Source organism: Callospermophilus lateralis, chromosome 8 (assembly GCF_048772815.1).
Source record: "Callospermophilus lateralis isolate mCalLat2 chromosome 8, mCalLat2.hap1, whole genome shotgun sequence".
In the NCBI taxonomy this organism is placed as follows: domain Eukaryota; kingdom Metazoa; phylum Chordata; class Mammalia; order Rodentia; family Sciuridae; genus Callospermophilus; species Callospermophilus lateralis.
The window spans coordinates 46,531,346-46,555,034 of NC_135312.1; the positions used below are offsets into that span (position 1 = coordinate 46,531,346).

Consider the following 23,689-nt stretch of genomic DNA (forward strand, 5'->3'; position numbering starts at 1 on the left):
GAATGAACTCTACATTTAAGTGGCAAAATAATCATATCAGATATTGATTACTAGTGAATCAGAAACAAAGGTTCTTGCTATTAATTGTTGTCAATCACTTACAAAGAAAAAAAACCTTTAAACACTTAACTTACCAGGTTCTTCTTATGCTTTGCTTTCTACTTTGTCTCTTTGAAATGACTCCTTCAAATAATCTTGTTTCTACATAGTAATTAGCCTGGTTTGTATTTGTTATAGTTGTTACAGTATTTATTAAAGCCTTCTTAGATCCCTTCACAAAGAGAGTTCTTTATCTATGTAGAATCCTCATTTTTAAAAATTCATTTGGTTGTTGTCTTATATGTATATTTCTTAGCTCTATTTTATGTATTTTTAAAATGTTTTTCTTTAGGGTTAGATGGACACAATGACTTTATTTATTTAGTTATTTTTATGTGGTGCTGAGGATTGAACCCAGTGCCTCACACATGCTAAGGTGAGCACTCTACCACTGAGCTACAATCCCTGCCCTCTTAGCTCTTTTTAAATCAAACAAGCTTTGATAAATTCTAAATATATGTTCTGTAGAACATTTCCAATTAGCTTTGAAATAGTACTATTTATAATATAATTAGTGAGAAATAATTTTTCAAAAAATTATTTTTCTTGGAGTTAAATGTGAAGACTGCAACATAGAAATTGCTATGTGCTTTTCTGTAAAGAGCACAATATGCCTCTTGGTAGTTCCAAATAAATTCAGAATTCCTCCTTTATTCCATATAACTAGAATTTATATATTAAGCATGGTTCTGTATTCATTCTCTTTTATCTTACATCCATGAAATAACTGGCTTTATTGGTAGGTAAATTAACTAACTTGCTCAAGATCAAATTAGCTCATAAGGCAGAAATCTAGATTAGAAGCAAGGTCTTTCTGACCACAAAGTCATAGTCACAATAACAATATATCATTCTTTTCATATGATGGCAGTTTTTCATGAAGTTTCTAAATATTATACTAAAGACTTTTTTCAAGGTTGTGTTTCAACCTTGAAAATTTTGTCAGCTACTTTGGAAAACAGGTATACTTAACAGTGAGATTGTCATATTTTTATTTTAAAAGTTTTTTCATGTATTATTCATTGCCATTATATTTTGTTACAATACCATTCTTTATAGTAGATTCTTCCTACCCGTGCAGTAAAAGAAAAGCTTGTAAAATTATTTTACACCATGAAGTATTAGATATTGAATATGTTGAATTACTTTTATTAGACCCAATTTTAGGACTTAGGTCATAAAAATAATTTTATAATTACTCTTATTTTCTGAAAGCTTTAAAAATATTTTATTGGTAGAATCCTTTTTTTCTTAAATATTTAATTATTTATGTTTTAGTAAAAGAATCTACATTTTGGTCAGGTCAAAATATTGTGCTAAAATTCAGGAAAATAGTTTCTGCCTATAACAACTTAGTAACAGAAACAAAGATAAAACTTTTCCTAAACCCTTGGGTTTTGATTGTTTTGTAGTTGTAGATGGACAGCATGCCTTTATTTTAAATATTTGTTTATTTTTATGTGATGCTGAGGATCAAACCCACTGTGTCACGCATGCTAAGCAAGTGCTCTGCCACTGAGCTACAGCCCTAGCCCTAGATCTTTGTATTTTTGAATTTAACAGTTCTTGAAGATATGTCATTCTCTATCAGCACAATACAGTAATGTCTAAAATAAGTAGAAAATTTGAGTAGTAATTTTAGTGATCATGTTATCAATTAAAACTTATTTCTTTCATTTTCATTCTGGTTTTAACAAAATCTATGATATATAATTCAAATTTAAAAACAAAACCTGAAATATTTCTCTCATCTGGAAAAATGTTCCTACTAGAAGATAAACATAAAGCTTGTGATGGCATAAATGTACTATAATACATTCAACAACGAACAGTCATTGTTTATTTTTCCTAAGAAATGTCATATTAAATTTATCAACTATTTTTCAATTACATAGGACTTAATTCAATTACATGAAAATTTTAAAATGTGAAAGGAGGAGGCATATGTTTGGCCAAATACATATAAATGATACCTTTATTGTCATTATCAATATTTCTCCTATATTCAATTAAAATGGCTCTTGTTAAATTGTGTAAGAAGGCTTAACTTTATGTAACTTGGCCGTGTGTGTGTGTGTGTGTGTGTGTGTGTGTGTGTGTGTGTAAAATGCCATTTAACAGAAAGCATTTATGTGATAGAGTCTCTTCTGAGCTTCAAAATAAGCTTCCATAATTTTTCATTATAAGGAATGTGGATGCCTCAAAACAAGTTACACATACATTTGGAGAAGGTAGTTCACAGCCCCAGGAAAGTATTGGCAGATTAAGAAATATTTGAAGGGATACAGAGATTGAAAAAAGAGAGTCAGTCTTGATTTAGAAGAATAGAAACAATATGATTCCTGAATCAGCTTGAGTCTAAGCAGAACAGAGCTGATAATGATCATATGATAAAAGAAGCCTTCTCTGAATAACATTTAAAAATCTCTTTTTCATGGATACCTTGTTTTAATTCATGTCTGTTTCTTAAGACATGCTTTTTTATTGTTAGATTCCATTTTATAGTTCTGATTTTAGTCAGGACAGGCCTTCTGAATGCAAGCTTATATAATTTGCATAATAAAAAGCATACCTATATTGGACAGTGAGTATTACTAAAAAACAGATATTTTTTACTTTGGTAATAGATCTTATATTATTATACAGTTACACTTGTCATTTTTTTCTGAAGTTAGTTTTATTTGGCCAAAGTGCAGGAGCAATGTATGATCTGCAAACAAATATAACTGGAATTGACTGCATACCACTAGCAGATTATCAAGAATCTGATTTTGGAGAAAATGAATTGAGTAGTGACTGTGAGAATTACAAAGATAAATATTTTTTGCTGTATATCTTTTATTACTAAAAAGAACTGTGGTTAACCACTACTCTGTCTAGAGCTATAAGAAATTAGACTGTTATCTTCAGACTCAGTGTTCTTTGTATTGAGTATTATGCTAAAAAGTTTTTAATATACAAGTTATTAGAACACAGAAATTCATGCTTTGACCACAAAGGATGAGATTTAGAATTGAATGACTAATTAATACAGGATTATCATTTCTGTAGAGCAACCACTTCCTCTGTTGTAAAGCAGTTTCACCAGGATTTCTGAGTTATAATACTACCACTCTGGCTTAACGAGTCAGAAAATCTACCATATCTAAGCAACTTTTTTTTTTCTGCTGATGATAAGAAAAACATCTCTGGAATCAGTTGCTTTGTTTGCAAAATGAATTGTGTTGCATGTCATGGGGTGGGGGGGTATCTAATGCAAAAAAGAGAAAAACACTTAAAAATCTTTAAAAGAAAATATAGTTTAGAGAAGAAGTTTTTTTAACAAAATAATTAATATCACAAACTATGAGAAAAAGACAAATAGGATTGTCTCAAACCATATATCCATAACAGATAACACAAAGGAAGAAGATATAAACAATGTATTTAACAAACAAGATGTTAGTCCCTGGATAATATCAAGAATGTCTAAAAATTGAATCATAAAATTCAAAATCCCAGGATAAATGTGGGTAAAAGAACAGGCAATCACAAAAAAAGAAACCCTATGGACAATGATAACATGAAAAATTACCCCATTGCTCTAGTAATGGGAAATGCAACATATAGCAGTGATAAGAGATACCATTTTATACTCTATCTGATTAGCAAAAAATGTCAGTTTGACAAAACTAACTCCCAGAAAGAATTTGAGAAATATATGCCGCTTGAGGGAATGTGAATTGATGTGAATGTACAAACACATTTGACAGCATTTTAGCAAAATGTTTTAAATTGAAAATGTACACAATGTATGACCCAGCAGTTCAACTTCTAAGTATTAATTGTAAAAAAAGTTATGTGTCCTAATGTGAAGACATATATAAAACTATTTAATACAAAAGAGGAGGAATGGGATAGGTAGTTTCTAGGGCTCCCATCTCAAAAGCTCTGAATTTATATATTACAATAGATGCAAGTTCTTGCATTCAGAATATTTCATTTTGTACTGAACTAACAATAACCCAGTCTGTACTTTGGAGAAAATGTGTCATTGAAATCTATAATAATAAATTCCCAGTGAATGAATTAGCTATTAAAAGAAACTGAAGTATCTCCAAAACATTTCAATGAAATTTAATAGGCAGGTTGATTAAAATTTAATAGCAAACTTGTTGGCTATTAAAAGAGTACAGTGAGATAAATCAAGATGTCAGCTCTTCAATTTATGATTTGAGAAAAAATGATGAAAGGGCTCTTGACTTTCAACAAACTGTTTCTTCTTGGGCACTTTGTAATTTCATTAACTGTTTGAATTAAAATGTGAAATTATATTTTGAAAGTTATTTTATACAACTTTTAAGGATATCACGCAGATTCCCTTTGTGTTAGTATTTTTAAAAAGTAAATGACTTACTCTTGATTTATATGGCTCTATTTCATAAAATAGCCCCTACAAAGTGGAATCAATCATTGCTCAAATTGTCTTTGTGGCAGGAAAGTGGGTGTTATTTGATTACATAGAAAAACAAAAAATAGGAAACAAAATATTAGTTTCTTTTTTATCTACCTACTTTTATTTGTTTGCTTACTTATGTAAATTAATCTGTGATCAAAATAAAATAATTATTACTGAAAAGTACATGGGGAAATTTCATGCACTTCTACAAGAAATAATTAAATAATAAAATAAATAAAATAAAATAAAGCTACCAGAGTCATGTGTGACTTTGCATAAATTAAAAGTATTTCTGGGCTTTGTTCCTTTATGTATTAGATGATAAGTACAGGTAAGATGATATTAAAATCTTTATTCAGTTCTGAGTTATAACCTTTTTGCATAATGCTTTATTGTAGCTGATGAAGTGTTATGCATATACATAATATAAACTTGGGGTTCTTCTAATTAACTCTTCCCAGTTTTCTTGTTTATATTATATTTCACTAGTTAAGGGACGAGACTAACCTCATTATTTTCCTTAAAATCATTTTCTTAACTCATTGAAAAAGAAAAAAAGAGACCATGGGACCCTTACACCAGAAAGAAATATAAGCCAGGTGTGTGTGTGCATAATCAGCATGCAAACATACACCTAAAGCTTTTTACAGGCAAATTTGAGAATTTCACAACTTCACCGATACCATATCTATGTAAAAGGTCTCTTGACTTGTACTTAAGTTAGTATTCTAATTCTGTAGACAATACTATCATCAGAGATACTATTTTCACATACACAAAGTCTCCATGATGGGCCAAATTTAAGGACTGATGATAAAAACATAAAGATATCACTTAGTAGTGATACTCCACTTTGTATGTAACTTTGATTTATATGAATTAATCAATGTATTTATCAGAAATGGCTTCATTAAAAAATGTTATATCAAACATAAGGGAGAGAGAACCCTGGGGGAATGGATGCAGGATCCGGTATGTTAAAGAAGAAAGAACCATCACAGTAAATCTATTTTATATGGAAAAACAACCAGACATTTGCTATTCTATATATTATAAATAACCAGAAGTTGAAAATTAAGGCATATTGCTTTGTGACTATAGAAAAATACTGGTTCTTAATTGGATCATTAATATCTTAAAAGACAAAACTTTGGTCATCCAGTATGATCAAATAAGAACTTAGTCTGAGGGGCAGTGTAGAGTAACAATTCAAGTTATTTTAAGAGCTTTTCACTGTAGTTTTGTTAGCCTCCTTTCAAGAAACAGCATTGTTTGAATTATGTTTCTGAATGATCTAGATTCAAGTGAGATCCAGCTTTCATCCTTGTTCAGATCTGGTTTTCACTTCACAATTTCAAAGCACACTGATCTGCCTTAGATTTCCAGTCCTCAGTTACAAGCATCACACTGAACTAGCCCAGACAATGCTGTGATTCAAGGCCTCCCAATGTCAAAACACCCACTCTATTGTCACAAAGAAAGGAATGTCACAGTTTTGTGGTGAGAGTGTGCTCATTATTATTCCATTCAAAATTCACTCATTCAAAAACTATTGTACTACTCTCAATCTTCAGGTATAAATAAAGAAAAAAGAACCCTTCTTAAAATGACTAGTCTTTTTCAGGGGCTTTAGGCTCTGACTTTATGAATAATTGTCAGAAAAGCTTCTCTGAGTTTTTCAATATGAAATATAACCATCCTATTTGCTTTGTATCACTCTCTCACCAGAAATAAAAAAGATTTTGTGCCTGACCCTCTGTTGAGAGCTATATTGATGATTCATATATTTTCAAATTCAATCTTAATTCCCTTTCTGTATTAGAGAGCTCTCCTTTGTTTCTGATAGTAAATAAGCAGGGATGACTACACTACAGCAAGGATTCAGCTTGTTTGATGATTGTATGAGACAGCTACTTTTACATAGATACTTTACTTTTTGTTTATTTGGTTAGTTTTTAGTTTTGTTTTTTTAGCCGTTATTGTTACTATCTGGGTAACATTATGTAATTCCAAGTAATTATATAATTGCTTATTTCTGCTTTAAAAGTTTCAATTAGTATAGTACCTGGTATTGTGTTAGAAGCAAATAAGGAAATCTCATCAGGAATTAGACAACTGGCACTATTAAAAGTTTTTTTTTCAAAATTATTATTACTACTCAGAAATGATAAAAATGACTTGGTTTTACATTTTCAAGATGGTGTCAAGTTCACATAAACTTTTCATTAAGTAAGCAGTTTATTTTATTAAGCTCTAGAAACTGTTCTAGACACTTTGTAGAGCAGTAAAAAAAAAAACAAACAAACAAAAAAAAAAAAACCCTCCTATGTATTTAGTCTTTCTAGAGCTTACATTCCAGTGTTAAAGAATTAGCATGTAAACATTTGTGTGTGTGTATGTGTGTGTGTGTATGTGTGTGTGTGTTGCTGTAACTGTCTCCCTCCCCCACCAAACACCAACTTATTTGTGTCTTGCAACTGACTAACCAGTACACTTAACTTTCCAGCTAAAAAACAGTGACAGATGGTCTATAAACACTGAACTTCTTGGAAGTCTTGAGCAATTTCACAGCTGTTAGAAGGGAAGTTTACAAATCAGAAGTTAGTTGTAGGAAGAGGAAGAGACAGGATAGACAGAATCCTGGAAGCTAGTATCGGAATTCAAAGTGACCTAAGTCAATTGAGGAAACAGCCAGAAGCAAACAGAATAGACTTCTGCAAAGATGAGTGAAATGCAGTGCAGCAACAGCAAAAAGACAAAAGTACCTTCACATGTGGAAGATGGAGGAAGACAGCTTCTGTCCAAGTTTTTAGTTAAAGGATCCAAGCACTGGCAGCAAGCTGTTGTTTATGTTTGTCTTTTTCTGCACAGTCAGTGCCACCATTCAGATGTATTATAGAATTGCTTAGTGAGTGTTGACTGTAAGAGCCATATGAAAATAACTCCTCGAAAAATCAAACTTATTTGCCGTGATAGGAAGAAGGACCTCTTGAGGTCAATGTCCTTGGAAAAATTCACCTTATTTTAGGTGAATCAAATGAGGGATAATAATTTGATTCTCAAAATATATTTCTTATTCTTTTGTACTAGCAAATCTCTAGAGTTTATCTGTATCTTTATACTTTTTGTAACACATTATCATCACATTGAACTTCCTACTCCCATCCTTATTGATGAAGCCTTTCCTTTAATTATAAACTCTGTAAAATTAAAGCTGGTTTCAAATGCTACAGGAGGTATAAAAATGAGGGACAGACAATAAAAACAGCCACTGATTTTTAACTAGTGATTCTTCATTGTTTTTTTTTTTTTCAGAAGAAAAGTTCGTAATACCAGAGATGAAGAGGAATGTGCATTTTGTTTAAAAGTTTTGAATTATTTCTGTGTCTGTATGGCTTTAGAAAGAACAGTAGGTGGATAGCTAATAAAGGCTATATGTCTTTCATTACGGCTACAGATCCATAACTGATTCTGAATTTCACTGAGATTTGAGGAAGGGACCAAGCCTAGAATCCAAGTGTCAGAGACTGAAGATCGGCCTGTATTGTCTATATTGTATGGTAATGCCTACCTGCAAACCAGTAGCACTTCTGATGTGTGGCCAGCCTTTAAAGCTTAGCAAGCTTTGAATAAAAATAAAATCAGCTTTCACCCAATTTCTTTCAAATAAAATAAAATCCTTTCATCTTAAATTATTAGTTTCACTAATCGAAGCACTTTAAAATACATTCAAAAATTAGAAAAATGCTTAGGACTGAAAAGAACTTTACACTGGGAAAGATATAATCAAATGGATTATCTATAAAAACTTAAATACCTTCATTAGAATTTGGCTATGAGGGCTGCGGTTGTGGCTCAGTGGTAGAGTGCTCACGTAGCACGCATGAGGTTCTGGGTTCCATCCTCAGAACCACATAAAAATAAATAAATAAGGCATTTTAAAAAAAGAATTCCGTTATGAAACAATTCCTTTTTGTTATTAACCATTTTTTCCTTATATGCTTGGCTTATTATAAACTGAATGATAAAGTTATCAAGTTATCTGCTTCTTGCTTATACTTCTTCACACCTAAAGTGTTTATTTTTAAGCACAAATAGCTTCTTTTACATCAGTACAGAAACGCTATTCATTTTTCTACATAAATAAGAAAAAGAAATATGTTGAATTTTAAGTTGTATGTAGCAAAGCAAAAAAAAATGGTATGAGATCTTTTTATTGCATTGTTCAATTTCTAATTATTTCAAATTAAATAGTGTATAAATATAGAGAAATGCAGGCACAAGCTTTAGCCATGAAGATCTTCTTCCATTTTTTATCTTTGAGGGTGTATATTTGACTGATTTTCTATTTTCAAGTTTTCATGTGAGTTTATTTTGAATTATACTTTTTGTTTTCTACTTAAATACTTATTTAAAATAATTTCAGAAAGGAAGTATTTGTATTAGAAAACTAACTTTTCTTTTGTGCTTGAAAAGAGCTAGAAATGTAAATATTAGGTAGCAAATACAATTTATTTTGTGCAAACCAAATGCTGCCTCAAACAATTAAATTTGCACAACAATCACAATATAAATCTTGAAGATCTACAATTTTCCATTTTTTTATCTGAAAGGCATTGTAATAAACTTTAACAATTTTTTCTTATTAATATCCCATATTTGTAATTTATCAAGGGAAAGTAATACCCTGAAAGACTTATTACATGACAGATAGAAGATCTGCCATTGCACTACATAAGAACACTTAACTAAGTATATTTTACAACTTCAGCAAACAACTATTAAACATTTAGTAAGTGAAATATTTTGTGCTACTTCCATGCTAATTCTTTGCAGGATATACAGGATATGAACACATGCATGGCTTATTTCTTGAAAAAAAAAAGATATTTTACGACTAACAATTTGACAAGATGTATTGTCCTTTTAATCAGGAGGTATTCACTTTCCCAGCTTTTGAGATTAAAATAATTTTTAGTTGGCCGGTAATGTACCATGACAAAGAATTACAATTTAGGAATGATGAACATTGCTGTTGCCAAATAGTCCCATCTCATTTTTTGACATTTTCTATGAATGAATAAATTTTGTATTTTACTAACACAATACTGGCAATTTTTTATTTTGAGATATTTGTATTTGGATGCAGCTGTACAGAATAATATTGAGAGATTATTTGCCCTTTACTTTGTTCCCTCAATATCTTATGAAACTCTACTATAATATCACAACCAAGATGCTCATCTTGATATAATCCACCAATCTCATCCAGGTTTATTCAGCTTTATTTGTAGTTAGTTGTGATAGTATTGAGTTTTATGGAATTTTATTCATGAAATACGTTGCCATGGGCACCATCATCAGATACAGAATAATTTCATATTTCTGTCACTACAAGGATGTCACACGTTACCATTTTATAAAGATTTACTTCCCTTCTCCATCTTTAACCTTTGTGAACCACTAATCTCTCTAGTTTCTGTAACTCTGTCATTTCAAGAATATATATCTATAAAAGGAATTATATAGTATGTTATCACTTGGGATTAGCTCTTTCTTCTTAGTATAAATCTTTGGAGATTCATCTAGCTTTTTAAGTATATAGTAATGTATACCTTTTGATTGCTAAGTAGTTTTTCATTATATGCACCTGCTACATATTGTTCAGCCATTTATCAGTGGAAAGAAATTTGGGCTCTTTCCATTTGGGGGCTATTTCAAGTAGAGCTGCCATGAACATTCATGTGCAAGGTTTTCTGTAAAGATAAATTTATTTTTCTCTGGGATAAATGTCCAAGAGTACAGTTATAGGGTAATATGATAATTACATGTTTAGTTTTACGAGCAACTCCCCAAACTGTTTTCCTAAATGCTGTATTGTTATAGTACCATCAGCAAAGTAGGAGTGATCCAATTTATCTGCATCCTTGTCAACATTTAATATTGTCACTATTTTTATCTTAGATGTGCTGTTAGTTATTGTGGCTTCATCTTCATTTCCCTCATGGCTAATAGCAGTTTTTTTTTTTTCATGAGCTTACTTGCCATCCATATATCCTTTTACTTGAAGTGTCTCTTTATATCTTTGGACCAGTTTTGAGTTGAATTTTATTAGTTCTTAGTGGTGACTTTTGAGAGTTCTTTCTACAGTCCAAATAATAGTTCTTTGTTAGATCACAAATATTTGTAAATTTATTGTCAAGATAGCTTATATTTTCATTCTCTCACGTATGTGTAACAAAAATCAACATTTTTGTTCCTGCTTATGTTATCTGGTTATCCCCACAGAATTTTACTTTCTTTTCTTCAGTCACATTTTATTTATTCATCACCTAACATAAATATGCAATTCTACCTATCATGTTTATACATATATGATTATATGTAATAAAACTCTTCCTCCGATCTTTTGTCTTTTGATTAAATGATTTTGAAGGATGGAGGGTTGCAACTCAGTATGATGGTGTACTGGAAACTAAGAATATCTGTTCACAAAAGGATTAAAGAGTTTAATTTTGTTACTTTCCTATGCCAAAGTTTGAACAACAGTTGGAAAATGGAAAATGGAATTATATATGTGTGTGTATATATATTGCTTGATAGCATAATCTTTTATCTGAAATAGTTTAAAATAAAGTCTATATGACTTTTTACTAGGCTAATTACATCACTCAATTAGTATGTTTACTGTGATGTACTAATAAGAGTGATTATATTATATTTCAATTTCAGTTATTCTGTATAGAATTTCTAAGAAATGTAAAATTTCTCTGTTGTGTCAACAACTGCTCTCCAAATGAGTGTTTGATCTTAAATGTTTCCTTTTATTGTTTTTTACTTTCATTGAAAACAACTCAGTGGTTGCTGAGAATAAGGAAATGTGTTGTTTCTTTTTGCATTTTAGCTTTTATACTTTTTTTTTTTTTTGCTTTTGTGTTTTGTTTGTATGAATGACTGGATTTTGCTTTTTATTTTTGTTTATTTATAGCAAGCATGGGAATATATTCTTGCATACACCTGGGGAAAGAGAGTACCATAAATGTGGCCTAAGCAACACTGTAAATCATTTTGTCTCTTTCCCATTGACTCAAATACGTGTACATTGTTGGAAACGTGTGCTGCTCTAGTGACATATTTTTTCAGTTTAATTAGCTGCCTGCCTGTAATCAGGGCTATATCAACTGTTGTCATTCTAAATGTTTCCTTTCTTTTTTTCAAACACATTTGCCTGATTGACCTTTTTTTTTTTTTTTTTTCTCTGTCTTTCTATGGGGCTGCTCCAGGAGCCATGGCTAATCATCTTATAAGCAATGCTCTGCTTCGTCCGCATGGTACTAACAATCCCTATAATACATTGCTTGGGGAACCGGCGGTCTGTAACAACCCTTCTGTCAGCATGTACAACGCACAAGGTGTGCTGGAGTTTATCTTAATTTTTTCAAGTGAGAGTCCCACTTTATGTAGCTTTTATGAGCACTTTCTAGTTTCCTTTCTCCTGCCTTTTCTTTGTTTTGGAAGCTGACACACAGACTCCTTTACATTCCACCCCTCTTGGTGCTTTTATTTTCCATTTTCCTTAGGCTTTCCTTAGTAAGAAATGGATGCCTTCTGATAAACAAATGCCTTATTCATTCATATGTGTTTGTTTCTCTGTACTGTTACAAAATGTATTGTGGTTTGTCAGTACTTTTCTTGTTGTTCATTTATTTCTATATTAAATACCTATGTATTTATTTTGAGAAATGAGATACGTGTCTAAGGTAAGTAAGATAAAAGAAGACTTGATTCAGTAGTCTTACTGTTATAAGATGGAGAAAATAAATCTTACTTTGTTAAATCATGAAGTACACTCTGGGCACAAAGCATTAGTATTGATGAAAGCATTAGATCAACTCCAGGGAAAATTACATTGAACTAAGCAGTGGAGGAAAGAGCAGTGAACTGGACAGTAGCAGCTCAGGTTTTGTCTTAGCTTTGTCATGGCCTACACAAGCTGGAGCAAGCAAGTCACAAAATTATTTCTACTGTAGGCTACAACTCACATGAAACAAGGATTTTGAAGATGGCTCCTCTGTATGCCCCATCTTGAAAACAATACAGAAACTTCATTGTGTTTCAAACAAATAAGCATAGGTCTTTTAAAAAACAGCTTACACTATAATTATGTGGACATGGTTTTACTTTTTCTAAGTATACACACACACACACACACAAATACATATATAAACTCTTATGAACTCCATTGTTGATTATTGCTATTAAGATTATTAATTTATTATATTAAGATTATCAAGATTATAGATATATTGTCTATATATAAATTATCATATATATGTATATATGTGTATATGTATACATGTAAATAGACCATAAATCATTGAAATAGAAGTTTCATTAAAGAAACGACTTACTTAAAATTATATTTGAAAGAAAATTCACTGTAATAGGAATGTCCATGGTTCTTCCAGTTGAAGGCAGTAATTGAGCAATATTTAAATTACCCAGGAAATTTGGAATAAAATTTCTATTGTCCTTTGTGAGCATCTCTGGTGGTTTTTTTTTCTTTTTTTCTTTTTTTCTCCTCTTTCTTTCTTGGTCAGAGGTAAAAGATTAGTGGTGTGACTGTAAAACTTGGTGTGAATGGGCCATTTCAGAAAAACATGTTTGTTGCAGCCTGGCCACTGGGCTTCTCACATCACCTGAGCTGTCCCATAGGGTTCCTTGTCAGATACAAAGGATGATTTTAAATTATTTCAAAAATACCAAAGTCATTTAATAACAAATGACTCCAGGAGTATGTTCAAGATATTTGTTTTTATGATGAAATAATTCAGTAAACTTTCAATTTCATCGTTTCTTAAAGACTCCATGTTTAAGAAGCATAGACTTTGAGAACCAGAGGAAGGCTAGAGTTCATGAAATGCTGTTTATATGATTGCTGACACCCTGTAAGCCCGAGCTTGAAGTATCTATTCTAACAGGGCTCTTCCCACCTCAAGATCTCATATATTCTATTGTTGAAATGCTCTGCTGGTTTTTTACCCATTTATGTATATAGAGATGTCTAGATATATTCCTCTTACTATAATGCTTGTGTTTGCCTTCTTCTGTTGCTTCTTGGAAATCCTTGAAATACTTGAAAGCAGCAAACTTATTTTTCCTTTGGTTTTCCATATCCCTACTAAAACAGAATCATCAATATGAGAGTTTCTGGGTCCTTCTTCATGGTTACTCTCTCTCTATTCTCTCATTTGTCAGTGTCCGTATTCCACTGTAGTACTCTACGAATGGTACAATACACAGTGCACCAGATGTGGTTAGGCAGAACAATTTAGTAGATCTTCTAAGGGTTTATCTTGTTTTTATTATCCTTAGTTTAAGTGAGAGGTAAATGGGTCACTATAAATATTTTGAAGTATCCTGATAAATTAGTAATTTTGAATGATGTTGAATGAAGATTTAAAATATTTGCAAGTTAAATGTACTCTACATTATTCGCCTTACACAGAAAAGTTGTTGGTAATTACTTTAAAATAATTAACAAATGTGGATTGCATTTTATTTTGCTTTTTTTGGTTTTCAGAGATAATGTGTCATTTCTTATATAATGAAAAAGTAACCATTATTAATTTTTCTGTTTTCCTTATTTCACTATCTGCCTTCACATCTTTATTTTTACTGGTATAACCAAAACAAGGGGAGGATATTTTTAAGGGTGAACACATACCTATCTAAATTATTAAATTAAAATTTTCACAGACAAAAAATTAAAATACCATATAAATACAAAGTTTTATTCCTATGGAATCCTTTATTGGTTATTACTCACTACAAATGTGTCTGAATGGATTTTTCCTAAATTCCAGTTTAAAAAATTCTATTGACTCCTTAAAAATAAAAAGTAAATAATTTTATTAATGTTTTTCAGAGCCAGAAGTGGAACTGTTTAACTATTGTGTTTTAATAATTATCAAAATGTTAAGAAACCATGATAGTGCTTAAAATAATTCTATTACCACTGACCAAAAATAAATCTTGATGATTGTCATATTGCTGCTAATCTTATGCTTTCAGATGAGTGCACTTATATTCTTACTGGCAAGGTGAAATCTTACATGAAATATAGTTGACCCGGTATGTACTGGAGTGGTTTCTGGAGTGGTTTATGTTAAATTACCACTTGGTTCTGTTCTGTGGGTTCTCTACTTCAGTTGTACCAGTGCTATCCAGGCATAGAAATGTTCAGATTTAAAGCATCCAATCTTGTTTGTAATGCCTTTATTTATGTAAAGATGTGTATATAGTGTTACTACTGAAACATATAAAAATAAAAGTGAATAATATACTTTTATTATGTTGAATTCAGCTTCCAACTGTGGAAATGTTTAAAACTTTTTGCATAGAATTTCTGGACCATTATGTATTTGTCAGTATTAGAAATTCAATTTTTGTAGAGAGAAATGTCATTATAGAAAAACCTGTCAACACAATGTAAGAGAGGAAGTCGTGATTTTACTAAAATAAATTTACATCTTAAGGTAATTTAATTCAGTTCTAAAACTTTAAAGAAAGACATATCTATAGAATGGGATATAGTGAAGAATAAAAGTACGAATGCAAGGTATTCCTTCATGGTTTTCAAAGCCTACAGCAGATTTGAAGAGAAAATTGCAGCAGAGTTGGAAGAAGTCTAGAGACCCCTTTCTGATCCCAGCTCTGCCCTATTAGCAGGGAAGCATTAGATGAGGCCCAGCCTCTGTGCACTGTGGTTTCTTCATCTCAGAAAAATGGGAATTGAACCTCAGCAATCTCTTTTATGTGCTTCTAGTTCTAGTATCCCTGTATTTAAGGAGTGAACCACAATGAGCCTACAGTTATTTACCTCTGTTGATAAACAGCTTGTCTTTCAAATTGTTTTTGTAAAGCTGTTTTGAAATTTGAAAAAAAAATATTTCTTCTGCTTTTTAAAATGCTGTAGGTCTTGTTTTGCCAAGGGAAAAAAAAAAAAAAACTGTCTCCTTTAACCAATGGTTAAATTATAACAAGTTAGAATCCCTCAAAATGATCTAGCCCAGAGAATTCAATGGTCTTTGTTTTGTGATATTTTAACCATCCTGTAAACAAAATCAGTAAGAGTAATTCTTCTGACCTGCTTAAAATGTGAGTTTTTTTCTAAAAAGTGATTTCACCAGGATTGTTTTCTAAGGATCCACTCCCAAAATATTTGATTGCATATGATTGTGCAGCAATCCAGAAGAAAACCTGATATAAGTGGTGATTTATTCCCCACACATTTTCTTGATACAGAATAAATGGTTTTAGCCTTTTTTTTTCCTGTAGTTACTCCACTTCTGGATAGGGGCTCCAGCAATGACAGTACTGATCAGTTTTCGATTACAAATGATAAGCAAAATTTTTGTAGGTACAATGATGAAAAATAATGTTTGTGCCGAGAAAAAGAAGATATATAGGGGGGAAAAAAGAACAAGATTATGAAAATCTTCAACTAGTATTTTTCTGTATTCAAAATTTCCTTGATAATTTCATTTAATAAATTCTAAAATTATATGGCATTCCTTATGAGCAGGTGCATTCTAACATCATACATGTGACAGTATTGAAATCTAGAGGTGGAAATAGTTCCTGGCGCACCTTCTTTTTATTCTCTGGTTTGTGTGATAATCTTAATTGTAATATAAGTGTGTATTTTGTTGGAAATTTACAAACTGTATAATGCTTATTAAAGACTCATTATATTGGCATGTGTTAAGGGGGACTGCTTATTTTCTGACTAACATATCAGTATTTTTTATTATGATAAACCATGTAACACAGACTCATGAATTTTGGGGCAGTGGAAATTATTTCCTTTGACTCTTTTTTCTGCATATCATCAATTTGCTTTTTACTCATGTTTCCTCTACTGTCGCTGTAAGCTTACTTGTTGTTTTTTCTTTCCTTTTCTTCATGCTGTCGTTTAGAGCCCTACAGAGAGACAAGTATGGGAGTAAAGCTAAACATTGCATATCAAATGTAATTTTTTTTAGTTCACTTTTATTGCATCACATATAGATGATGTAGTTATTAAAAACAGTTCATCTCACAATTTAAAAACTAAAGAGCCTATAAATCAACTTATATAAATATATGCTAATAGAGATTAGACGCTTTTGTTGTCTGATTCTTTTATTCTGTCACATAATCAACATGGTTGTTAAGTCTCATGTAATGTTTGTGTGAGTTAAATTGTTTTTAAATTAAGCATTTATTTTTGCTAAGTAATCCATAAACTTTTAATTTTTATTAGTACATTCCATCATAAAAGTGTGTCATATGCAGCATCCTCACTTTATTTTACAATGGCTGTTTTTAGTCTCTGCCTAATGCATTGACAACAGAAATACAAAAGCACATGTTTCAATGCATCAGCCACGCAACCCTAACCATCAAGCATCCCATTGCAGCCTCTGCAGCCGCAGTCACCCATCACATACAGCCCTTTAAAAGGCATTTACTTTTTTTTCTTAACATTGTGGATTTGTGTACAAGATATAATATGAAAATAAATCGCTTCAACCTATGTCTGTGATAGCTGCTTTTTAATGCATTTTATGCATTGCTATTTTTTAAAAATGGTGTTTTTTGAATACAGAGTGTGCATCAGAAGTTCGTATAAAAATTGACATATGTGACTGTTCATTTAAACTAGTATTGAACTAGTCAAGTTTTGATAAATGTAACTGCTTCACAGATATAGAATGACTGCTATATTTTCACAAGTTAGCAGCATATTGAGAAGTTTAATAGAATCCTTTGACTAATTTTTCATAAAAGGAAATACCCTTCCTTATTTACCAGGATTGGTTAAGTGTTTGTGTGTGTTTTTTCTTTTGTGGTTGCATTTGAATTGATTTAAGAAACTATTATAGATTATTGAATTTCTGTTCATTCAAGGGAATGCTAAAACCTTGAAGAAGTATGTGGTCAAATTTAATTCACTGCAGCTGTTTCTACCAGAATAAAATGTTTATCCTCTTTCAAACCCAAAATTTAATATGCCCCAAAGTTTTCACTCATTATAAAACGGTAACAGTAGTATTGACGACATAATTTTGGGAATCAAATCCCTGTTTTTACACTTTCTCATACAGTATTAAGTAATGACCCTGAACAATTACTAACGGCCTAATATGAAATAATAACCAAAGTGCTCAGAGCAGAAAAAAATAGAAAGTAAATCCAAATACTTTTGAAAGTTCCTAGTGTGTAAATTATTTTGGTGTGCCATTTATTTGACTCAGCATTATTTAATGACTATATCATTCTGATAAATTTAACATAATCCTTTTGTGGTTTTATGTATAGGGATTATTTAATTTATCTATTTATTTATCACATTCATTTACTTATTTGGTAATAAGGATTGAACCCAGGGGCGCTTTATCAGAGAGCAAAATTCCCAGCCTTTTTTAAAGTTTTTTTGTTTGAGACAGGGTTTCGCTGAATTGCTGAGGCTAGCTTCTCTTGCGATACTCTGGAGTTACTGGGATTACAGGCATGCGCCACCACACCTGGTTTGGGATTATTTTTAATTTCACAAAATTATATATTAAATTATGAAAAACTATTTCCTTTACTTTTTACTAGCATATTGAATGGACCACACATGAATTATGTTAATATTGTAGCTACTTCAATAATAAGACAGCATGTAAAATTAAAGGTAACAAATTATTTAATTGACCTTGATGGCTATAAATTGAAAGCTATGAATGACTACACCAAAATTTTGTGTTATTTTGCCCATGTTATAACCAAACATGCTTCAAATAATGTCAGTGTGTGAAAATTGCCAATTTATAATTCATAGGTTTTTTAAAAAAAATTCTTTTGAGATTTATTTTAAATACTTCTTTTCCAAGATTTTGATCAATTGTCCAATTATACACATATATTTGGTTATATACAGCTAAATTTAATGTTTTTGTTCCTGGACATTTTAGATTAAGTTAAATGCTAGCGCTTTATACATATTTCATAGTCGATAAATGTTTTGCTTTTGTGTTTGTGTGTGTGTTCTATGGCCTATTGGATATGAATGTCATAGTGTCTTGTAATCTTTTTCAGAGGGGCTTCTGAACAATGCCAGGGATACAAGTGTCATGGATACTCTACCACTGAATGGTAACCATGGCAATAGTTACAGCATTGCCAGCGGCGAGTACCTGAGCAACTGTGTGCAAATTATAGACCGCGGCTATAACCATAATGAGACCGCCCTAGAGAAAAAGATTCTGAAGGAACTCACTTCCAATTACATCCCTTCTTACCTGAACAACCACGAGCGTTCCAGCGAACAGAACAGGAATCTGATGAACAAGCTGGTGAATAACCTCGGCAGTGCAAGTGAAGATGATGCCATTGTCCTCGATGATGCCACATCCTTCAATCATGAGGAGAGTCTGGGCCTGGAACTCATTCATGAGGAATCTGATGCTCCTTTGCTGCCCCCAAGGGTTTACTCCACGGAGAACCACCAGCCACACCACTACAGCAGAAGGCGGATCCCCCAAGACCACAGTGAGAGCTTTTTCCCTTTGCTAACCAACGAGCACACAGAAGATCTCCAGTCACCCCACAGGGACTCCCTCTATACCAGTATGCCAGCACTGGCTGGTGTGCCCGCCGCAGAGAGCGTTACCACCAGCACCCAGACCGAACCCCCAGCGGCCAAATGTGGTGATGCCGAAGATGTTTACTACAAAAGCATGCCAAACCTAGGCTCCAGAAACCACGTCCATCAGCTGCACACTTACTACCAGCTAGGGCGCGGCAGCAGTGATGGATTCATAGTTCCTCCAAACAAAGATGGGACCTCTCCGGAGGGAAGTTCAAAAGGACCTGCTCATTTGGTCACTAGTCTATAGAAGATGACACAGAAATTTAAACCAACAAAACTGCTAACACCTTGTTGACTGTTCTGAGTTGATATAAGCAGTGGTAATAATGTGTGTACTCCTAAATCTTTATGCTGTTCTCAAAAGACAAACAAAAACTCTTGACTTTTTCTTTTTCTTTTTTTTTTTTTTTTTAAACTGGGATTTTTAGGTCAGCCCAGGGGAGAAAGATAACTGCTGAAATCCCCCTGTGCCCTTTCCTTTCTTGTCCTTTCCCCCCGCTCAGATGGAGACTTCATTATGTTAATGAACGAGATATGAAGAAAATGGCGCTCATTGTGGCCTTGTTGAATTATGTTGTGTTTGTTTTAACATCTCTGATGCTCTGTTACTATAATTACAAGGACCTGATTTTTGAAAGGCCAGAACAATTGTTTGAAATTAGTAACAATGCTGCATCTAGATTGGAGTGCTGCACAAACAAACATAAAAGCGAAGCAAAACTGTTATCACATAGTGGTTTATGGTCACTCACCACCTGTTCACCACAGCAGGAATAGCTGTGGAAAACAAAACAACAAAATTAATAATGAAATGGAGGGGAATTCTAGAATTATATGCTAAATGCATATTTTATGATTTGCTGTATTAACTGATGATAAAACTAATGGCAGAAAAAATTGAACAATTTCTATGTAATGTACAGATACTAGCATTGCACATATAGTCTGCTTTCTGTTCCTCCAGAATTTGAGTCCTGTTAATGTAGTGGGAAAAAAAAAAAAAGAAATTTTCTTTTTCTTTTGTGCTAGTCTTGCAAGTTTGTCTACCAGTAAAAAAAAGAAAAAAAGAAAAAAAAAAAAAAAAAAGCAAAGTTTCCTCCTTTTTTTTTCTTCCTTTCTTCATTTTCTTTTTTCTTTGCCTCCCCCACCCCACTTGTTTTCTTTAAAACTTCACCTGGGAAATAAATAAATAAATAAATAAAACTATCACTTTATAAGAATCATTTTCTAGTAATGCAAACAAATTATTTTTTACAAAAAAGAAAAGAAAATAAATAAAATTAGATTTCCTTCCCTCACTATATATCTTTATCCAGCCAGAAGATTTCCAACAGCATTTTTGCAAATTAGAGCAGGACAAACTTTCATGTTTACAGGGCACATCTGTTGTAATGCAAAGCATATTTGGCAAGCAGTTCATCACCAAGACAGTAGCTATGATTCTAGAAGTCAAGAGGTGTCTATAGGACTAGTGGGGCTTCTGCATGTGAAAAACGGTATTTCATAGACAATAAAGTGCTGAATGCTCAGTCTGGCCCCCAAGTGGGCACCTGCACTACCAAGTTTTAGAGGAAATCCATTCCCTGGTAGTAAGAATTGAAAGGTCAAATAATTTTGAAGTGATTTTTTTAAGTCTTCTGTTTATTAACAGGAAAATTTATTTATTTGACAGGATTTTAAGTAATGTAGGATACAAGAGGTAAATTAGCAGCACATATAATTTTTTTTAAAATTTATGATCCATTTTGTATGGTCTCAAAGTTGGATGACCTCATTACTAATATTTGTTGTAAAAGTGAAACTTGTTTGCCAACCAATAAACAACTGATTGAGATTTAGAAGATATTGTATTGATGTATGTACTATATTATTAATTTTCCTTTTCATTTTTCTCGCCTTTCTTTCCCTCTATTTTCAGTATATAAACTTTGCTAACCCTCTGTGACCCACATAAGCCATGAAAAAGAAATCAATCTGACTCAACAAATAACCTAAGCACAAAATGATAATCAGTTTTGCAGACAAAGTCAACCAGAAGATGGGATGGACATCTTTATGTTGTCTAAAACAAGATGCATTACTTACACTCAAGCAGGTTAACATATAGGTTACTGTATGCCTATTTATAAACCCGCTGTAGTTACTATGCTTATTTTAATAAACAGATGCAATCAGAGATTCAAATATCAAATTACAACGGAATCATTTTTCCTCTTTCATAAGCTCCATTTTGATAAAGAAATTTAAATTTATTCTATTGGCTAAAAGCTGCAAGAATCATGGCAAAGAAAACAACATTTTTAAAGGGCACTATAAACCATTTTTTTGTGTGTGTGCCATTTTTTCTTGTTATAAAGGAGAAAAGAGGAGGGGAAAAATAAATCCTTTCAAAGAAACTTTCTTGATCTTCGATTACTCCAGATCCTTTTCCAGCAGTATTCAACCATGGAGTTCTTTCTAAGCAAAACTACAATGAACTTGCCAATTCATAATTTCTCTTGTTCTATGCCTTGGGATTTTATTTTTCAAAAATCTACATGCCATCCACCTATAAATGATTGTCTTAAATCAAAATGATAAAGAATAGTGTAGAGAATGGCTAGTAATCCATACATAGTTATAAAATATATGACAAAAAAAAGTTGTACTAGTCAGAGTACATCTTAACTGTTTTATCACCTTAAAATATCTTATGTCTCATTGCTTTTTAGTCAATTGATATAAATGTTTCCTTAAATTGGAGGAGTACCACAGGCTTCAGCAGTAATGAGGTTTCCCTAACACCACACAGTGGCCGTATTAGCACCTGAAAGGTGTTTAACTCACTTGATGCCTAGATTATATGTGGCCAGAAAAGAACCCTTCTTTAACATGTAAAACAAAACTCCAAAAACACACATGTTGACTGTGGATTGTGAGCGCTTAAGCTTGGTGTGACAAACAGTAATCTGTATGGAAGCACTTCTAAGTAAGAAGCTAGATTCACAGAACAATGGGGAAACTACCTCAATTCAGCTTGCTGATTTTCTGATATTGCTACCTCCTTGCTTGTGATCTTTTAGTGTTTTATTATACGGAAATTTGAAGCAGGTAACCTGCCCAGCTCTGCATAGACCAAGTGGAAGAAAGATCACTTGGAACACTTTAACTGGTACAGAAGTCTATGCAGTATAATAGGTTAATACCAAGCTCTTGCATCAAGATGAAAGCATGAGATTTTTTTTTTTTAACCTCTCCTCCATCATAATTGGTGTGCTTTCAGAGAGAATTAAGTTCCCAAAGATTTTGACAGGAAGAGATTGTTCCTCCGAATTTGATGTGACTCTTAATGAAAACAGTGGATAAAGTAGTTAATTGCACATGTATTTCAATAGAAATTTGCATAAAATATGTATTCATTTAGTCCTATGTACACTAGCAAGGGTTGAATTCCTGAACTTCAATTTTCCCCTCAAATGCCTTTTTCAAGCAAAGCTACTGATGAACTAATAATTTAATTTTTTTCTTTTTTTCTATCACCTTTATTGACTCCGTTTTTCCAATATTTTATGAAATTCATGATTTACTTATCTGAATATTTTCAATGTACTTGGTTTTCCATTAAGAAGTAAATTTCCATTCAACATACATAATGTATGTGCACAGCACATTATTTAGCCAGCTGAAAGTAAAAGCTAAGTATTGCTTCCTAGTAAAATAATATTTTGTGATATTTTATTTGAATTTTATTTTTTCTTTGAAATCTAAGTCATATGATGGTTTTATCAGGACACTAGCTAATGGTCCTCATGTTTAATTGATTTTGAAACTAATGGACTATTCTACAGCATATTCCTAACTGATAATATTTATGATGAAACCCGAATTTTGGGAAGAAGAAATAGATTAAAATTTCAGTTAAATTTTATGAGCATCCTTCCTTGTTTCCATTCTATTAAAATTGAACCACTGGAGTTGAATGATAAAAAAAAATGCTAAAATTATCATAATGACAAAACAACTGGCATGAGAACAATTTTCATAAAAGGAAAAATAATAAGGAAACTATATTAACCAAAAGCAAATAATAGAAATTCCCTTAACTTCCTGTAAAAAATTCACAATGACTCTAAATTGAAAGTTTATGATCTGTATTTTTGAGATTCCCAATATGAAAATATTGACATTGAAATGATCTTTAGATATTTAAATTTTAATATTAGCTTAGTTGATGTGATAAAATTTTTCATAATAATGGAGCATATAAAGGAATTGGTAACATTTATAAAGATCCATATAATTAATTTTAGGCAATATCTTCAGCTATATGTGTTCAATTCACTGACTAGTTTAAAGATCAATATTAAAAACTTTTGTGACTGACTTTCTGCATTACTGTATAGACCAAAAGAAAAGAGGAAAAACAATGTCTTGAGTTGTCTAAAGATCAATTCTGAACTAAACTATTGTCATCATCTATTAATGAAAGAATA

The 23,689-nt window shown here is 31.9% G+C and overlaps 1 protein-coding gene across 6 annotated transcripts in view; it reads left to right on the top strand.

Moving 5' to 3' along the window:
• Adgrl3 (adhesion G protein-coupled receptor L3) overlaps window positions 1–21,023 on the top strand; it is a 395,548-nt gene extending 374,525 nt beyond the window's left edge. For 2 of the 6 annotated variants that reach the window (XM_077110223.1, XM_077110222.1), the window contains 3 exons: window positions 11,821–11,949; window positions 16,519–16,570; window positions 18,665–18,805. In XM_077110223.1, the coding sequence (XP_076966338.1) occupies window positions 11,821–11,949; window positions 16,519–16,570; window positions 18,665–18,725 (242 nt within the window). In that variant the 3' untranslated portion in view covers window positions 18,726–18,805. Of the gene's footprint in view, window positions 1–11,820; window positions 11,950–16,518; window positions 16,571–18,664 lie in introns of all 6 variants that reach the window. The other 4 variants (XM_076865226.2, XM_076865227.2, XM_076865221.2 and 1 more) reach the window with 2 other exon arrangements.
• The last annotated feature ends 2,666 nt before the right edge of the window (window positions 21,024–23,689 follow it).